The sequence below is a fragment of the Nannobrachium achirus genome, assembly GCF_963921795.1.
Source record: "Nannobrachium achirus genome assembly, chromosome: 1".
Classification (NCBI taxonomy): Eukaryota; Metazoa; Chordata; class Actinopteri; order Myctophiformes; family Myctophidae; genus Nannobrachium; species Nannobrachium achirus.
Genome location: NC_137810.1, coordinates 58853123 through 58858830, shown reverse-complemented (window position 1 = coordinate 58858830; position 5708 = coordinate 58853123). Strand labels below are relative to the sequence as shown.

General features: G+C 41.5%; 1 protein-coding gene across 1 annotated transcript; it reads right to left on the bottom strand.

Moving 5' to 3' along the window:
- Positions 1-1168: 1168 nt before the first annotated feature.
- Positions 1169-3850, bottom strand: LOC308282592 (14 kDa phosphohistidine phosphatase). The gene is made up of 3 exons (XM_080722979.1): positions 3647-3850; positions 2174-2298; positions 1169-1469 (listed from the first exon to the last, which is right to left on the bottom strand). Exons 1-3 carry the CDS (start codon positions 3786-3788, stop codon positions 1377-1379), a joined length of 360 nt encoding a protein of 119 aa, XP_080579105.1. The 5' UTR covers positions 3789-3850; the 3' UTR covers positions 1169-1376.
- Between the last annotated feature and the right edge of the window lie 1858 nt (positions 3851-5708).

The window sequence follows — 5708 nt, the reverse complement described above, 5'->3', positions numbered from 1 at the left end:
CTAGTGGTCAGTAGCCATATAGCAAACCGCGGTCGCGTTCGCGTCTTTCGCCCGTTTTTCGTACCTTCACACCCCCGCGTCTGCCTCCACAACGCCGAGAGCTATCTTTGGAGGGGTCCCTGGTTCCTGTGCGTTCAGGCATTCCGGAGAAACGGACTACTTCACCCTGCCTGGTAGGCGAGATTACCTTTTGAGTAAAGAGACACACGGGCGACTACAAATATGGCGACCCCACTTCAAGATGCGCTGTGATTGGCCGGTAGTGTACCATGTGTGCATGATCGGCGATGTGATTGGGCAACGTATACACAACGTATACAGATGATGCAGATTACGTCAATTTTGCGCGAAATCCGGTCCACGGCCAGGATCATAGAAAACATATAAAGAGAAGGCTTCAGAAGCTGAAAATAACGGAGTGGGTGTTCTAAAACTTTAGCGATTTAACAGTTAGGACAATTTTAAGATTTGTTTTATAAAAAAAGTTACATGGTACAACTTTAAGTAATATGTTTTATTTGAATCTATGTAATGCATTTTAGACCAGAGTATCTGTTGCAATGAATTAACCATGGTACAGACATAGCTCTCTTTTTTACAACGGTTTTTCTGATGATATCCTCTGCATAGTAGGCTACTGTGTTCTGTCTGTCATTCAATGTTAGCCATAAATCATAACTCTTGTAGAGTGCTTTTATTTTGGGGCAAAACGTACCCCAATGTACGCCATCGGTCTGTGATACTGGTACCAAACTCCAAAGTGACTTGGATCAAGAGTGAATGTCAGTGTCCCAAATGTTGGTTGTGTTAGTGTAGTGATCAACCCACTGACCTATGTAGGAATAGGAATATTACAGTATCAACCACTTATGACCTATTCAAAAATGTTCCAAAATAGCGGATCTACAAGCACACACCTGCCCAAAATAGGGATGCCAGATGAGAGGTGTCTGATATTGTTTCCTGCTGACAGGGCTTGTGTAACAGCTCTAGACGTTAAGTATGTTTATTCCACATATTCTAACTTCCCGCTTTTGATATTTTGATAGCTGATTCGGTCATCTAATTCTCAATTTTTCTGTCACAGCTATGAGACATTTAAAAATGTGTTAAAATGTAATATACAGTGTATTCAAAAGCATGTGTCACAGAATGAAAAGCAGTTTAATTGTTTATTTGAATATTTCCCATGGTGAATGATACAAAAGGGCCAATGCAGTTTGTAACAATAGCTTTTTGCTTCAGAGATAAGGAAGAATTATTGCTCAAGACTGAAAATGCATTGGTGCTGTTCACATTGCAGCTAATGCTGCATGTGAGGTAACTAGTTAACATCTGACGGGTCTGGGAGAGTGGTGATATTGTCCGTGTCCATCCTATTCTGTGGCATCTGACCAGGTGATCTCATAGTCACTGAAAGCACTCTTCAGCTTTTCAACGGATACAGAGTGGTCAGCTTTGCCGAAGCCCTGAAAAGGTTGGACAAAATTAATATTGACAATAGCATTAATCTATAAAAGTTGATATACGTAGTACAGTGTGTGTGTGTGTGTGTGTGTGTGTGTGTGTGTGTGTGTGTGTGTGTGTGTGTGTGTGAGAGAGAGAGAGATTAAAATAAGGAACTTGCATCTCCTATGCCAGTGGTTCTCAACGTGTGGGACGGGACCCCCAGGGCGGTCCCCAAATTATTTTGGGGGGTCCCCAGATGATTAACGTAATGTGCAACATTGTTTTATCACTCAACAGTAAACAAAAAAGTTTAAGTGTATAGAGGGTATCTGCACATGGCCAAATTCTCGAATATTAGAGGCAGAAATTGTGAAAATAGCCGATCTACATGCTCACAGTCACAAAGTCTCGCAACGTGAGGCGTTGTGAGCATGTAGATCGACTATTTTCACAATAGAACTGTGTTATACAAAATGTAATTCCTCAACTCTTAAGGCTCTACAACCTTGTTGTAGTTTCCTAGCTATCACCTAGGCTTTGATATGTATTTTTAGGTGATAGCAAGAAAACTACACCGCGGTGAAGTGACTATCTCTTCACCCTGGACTCTGATAGAGGCTTTAGTGCTGGTCAGGGTGGGGTGTGCCCAGTTAAAATATGATTATTTTGGGGGTCGCGGCCTGTAAAGGTTGAGAACCACTGTGTTATGCAATGATGCACTTACAGTTGATTCTCCAAACACCCTCAGTTTTTTGTTGCTAGTGTTGTGCTCTATCTTGCCCCCTCCAAGGCACTTGCACTCTAGTCCCAGTGCCTCCATGGCCGGGGAGACCTTCTCAAATATGTTATCTATAAACAAGAAAATAAATGTCTAGAATTATACACATGCTGGACATCATCAACAATTAGGCCTATATTGAATCCAACAGATGCCTCTAAGACATTTAAAGCTATACTGTGTAAGATTCTCAACTAGTGGTCAGTAGCCATATAGCAAACCGCGGTCGCGTTCGCGTCTTTCGCCCGTTTTTCGTACCTTCACACCCCCGCGTCTGCCTCCACAACGCCGAGAGCTATCTTTGGAGGGGTCCCTGGTTCCTGTGCGTTCAGGCATTCCGGAGAAACGGACTACTTCACCCTGCCTGGTAGGCGAGATTACCTTTTGAGTAAAGAGACACACGGGCGACTACAAATATGGCGACCCCACTTCAAGATGCGCTGTGATTGGCCGGTAGTGTACCATGTGTGCATGATCGGCGATGTGATTGGGCAACGTATACACAACGTATACAGATGATGCAGATTACGTCAATTTTGCGCGAAATCCGGTCCACGGCCAGGATCATAGAAAACATATAAAGAGAAGGCTTCAGAAGCTGAAAATAACGGAGTGGGTGTTCTAAAACTTTAGCGATTTAACAGTTAGGACAATTTTAAGATTTGTTTTATAAAAAAAGTTACATGGTACAACTTTAAGTAATATGTTTTATTTGAATCTATGTAATGCATTTTAGACCAGAGTATCTGTTGCAATGAATTAACCATGGTACAGACATAGCTCTCTTTTTTACAACGGTTTTTCTGATGATATCCTCTGCATAGTAGGCTACTGTGTTCTGTCTGTCATTCAATGTTAGCCATAAATCATAACTCTTGTAGAGTGCTTTTATTTTGGGGCAAAACGTCCCAAAATACCAAAATAAAAGCGCTCTACAAGAGTTATGATTTATGGCAAATTCAATGTTATGTTTTAAAGGATCTCAATGTAAATACACTGCTTTCCTGAGCTTTATTCTTTTAGTTGACCTTGTACCAGTGAACTGTACTGTCATGAAACTGTACCTTTTCCTATGCAAAGTAAACTACTAATAAATACTTCAATCAATCTGGTCCGACTCCTAACGCAATGGACCAGAGCTAGCCTGCACTGCAGATGCACGTCCAGTTACACGTGCAGTTTGTGCACCTTTCTAAGGACCTTATATGGGGTGACATACTGACATTGGTCGACTCCACACAGTAAAAGGTATCTTTTTGTCAGCTCTTTGTTTGAATTAAGACCTGTTGTTAAAACGCATTGATTGCCTCGTCGTTTGGAAAAGGACAAGTTGTGGTATCCTGCAATGGAAGCAAAGCTAGATCAAGCAAAGCGCACCATACATAGCCTACTAGCCGGCTGCTACTAGCTTGAACTTACTGTGATACTTGGCATCTTTTGTGCCTCTTACAATATCTTTGTGCACGTCTCCGTCTTTCACATTTATCCTCACTAATATGTACTTAAAGGTTCCTTCAGGATCGATCTCAACATCGGGGACTTTAGCCAGAGCGTCTGCCATTGCTCTAGTGCCTAATCTGCCTATTATTCTCACTGCACCAGGGACAGCTCTGAGTCTGAACGCTGTTCTTCCAACGAAAGCACAAAACATGAACATGGTGCTGCTGTGCAGTGTGTACAGTGTGCAGAGAGCCGCCCTACCATATATGGGCAAAGAGGCGTGTACACTCGTGTCTTAAAGCAGTGGTTCTCAACCTGTGGGTCGGGACCCCCAGGGCGGTCCCCAAATTATTTTGGGGGGGTCCCCAGATGATTAACTTAATGTGCAAGTTAACATTGTTTTCTCTCAACAGTAAACATACAAACATACATTTTAAAGTGAACATTTTAAAGACTTTTTAATAGCTCTAAAAGGACAAGTTAAACATTGGCCAAATTGTCAAATATTAGAGGCAGAAATTGTGAAAATAGCCACATGCTCACAATGTTTCGCAACGCGAGGCGTTGTGAGCATGTAGATGTGCTATTTTCACAATAGAGGGTATGCACCTCCACTGGGACCCGCCCCCCTAATCTATACTGAGTGGCAAAACATTGAGCAGCATGGAGCATTGGAGTTTGGAAGTGCTAGTTGCAAATCACTCAACAGCCCTGCATACCACCTGTTTCTAATTTGCACATAATGCAGGAGGCAGCAGGATGTTGTGTTGTTGAAAACAAGTGCTTCCAAACTCTGACACTTGGAAAAATAAAAACCTGCACAGAATGCCTTGACAGAAAGTAGCTCATAACATGCCTATGGTGGATTTTTATGAAACAAAAACTTTGCTGATAGAAAGAGGATAATTCAAGCTTTCAGTACAGCTGCACTGTTGGTGAGTTTAACTTTGTTTAATACAATCAGATAGGACTTTTCTGTTTGGATGTATGGGATTTCAATGGCAGAAATCAGTTTTTTGCCACTCAGTAGGCGTTTCCACATAGATTCCAGCAACAGATGATGTCACGCGCATACCCTCTATAGAACTGTGTTATACAAAATGTAATGCCTCAAGTCAACTTAGTGCTTGTCAGGATGGGGGGGGTCCCAGTTAATGATTATTTTTGTCTTAAAGAACCAGACTTTAATTTGAAGCCGATTAAAGGTGCAGCTCGCCCAATAATTTATCTATGGCTATTAATAGGCCTATCATGTGAAGGAAAATTTAGCCTAGTATAAGCCTTTTTAAAATGTTATAATAAAACTTTGAACTGGAACCAAAAATGTTTGATGCACTTGAGAGGTGATGCACTTGATGTTAGATGATAAGCCATTCATAGGCTATTTATTTAAGAATGTATACAAAATATCAGTTTTGAGCAGTTGGATCTCTACATTAATGTACAATCATAGGCGATCTACATACTTTTAGGTGTATGACGTACATGTCACTTTGAATTGAGTACTAAGAAAACAAGCAATAGTGCTTTCTTGGGTTTAAAATCCTCTTAGCAGACCTTGAACTGTACTTTCCTGTGAAGAAGTATTCATTCAACCAATCAATCAATCAATCAATCAATCAATCAATCAAACTTTCACTTTGATGCTTGTTATCAGTAACTTGTTAAAGGGCGGAAATCCTTTGGTTTATAGGTGGTGGTGGCAGTGGGTCTCGTGTAAGCCGCCTGTCGCCCTCCACTCCATCAATGGTCGGACAGGAAGAGAGGATATGACTCATCATCACTCCTGGAAACTCCTTTTGGGTAGACAACAGGCCAGGCGCCTCTGCTACTGTGACCCATCTAAAAACACAGGTTCCCCAGACCCCCATAAAATACACATTATCACACACGTGGCCGAAATGTATAATGCCATATTCACTTTTATTTATTCTTCTCCTTTACATGACTTTTGACAGTGGTATGGTTGTGGTAGGCCTACAGGTGGTGAACAGCAATTATCTAACATATAATTCACCAAATGTCTGAGTGAGTGTCTGAG

Coding starts and splice junctions, on each gene's coding strand:
- LOC308282592 (XM_080722979.1), bottom strand. CDS start 3,788: ATGGCAGACGCTCTGGCTAAAGTCCCCGATGTTGAGATCGATCCTGAA. Junction 2,299..3,646: donor AAAAGATGCCAAGTATCACA/GTAAGTTCAAGC, acceptor TCTTGTTTATAG/ATAACATATTTGAGAAGGTC. Junction 1,470..2,173: donor GGGTGTTTGGAGAATCAACT/GTAAGTGCATCA, acceptor CAACCTTTTCAG/GGCTTCGGCAAAGCTGACCA.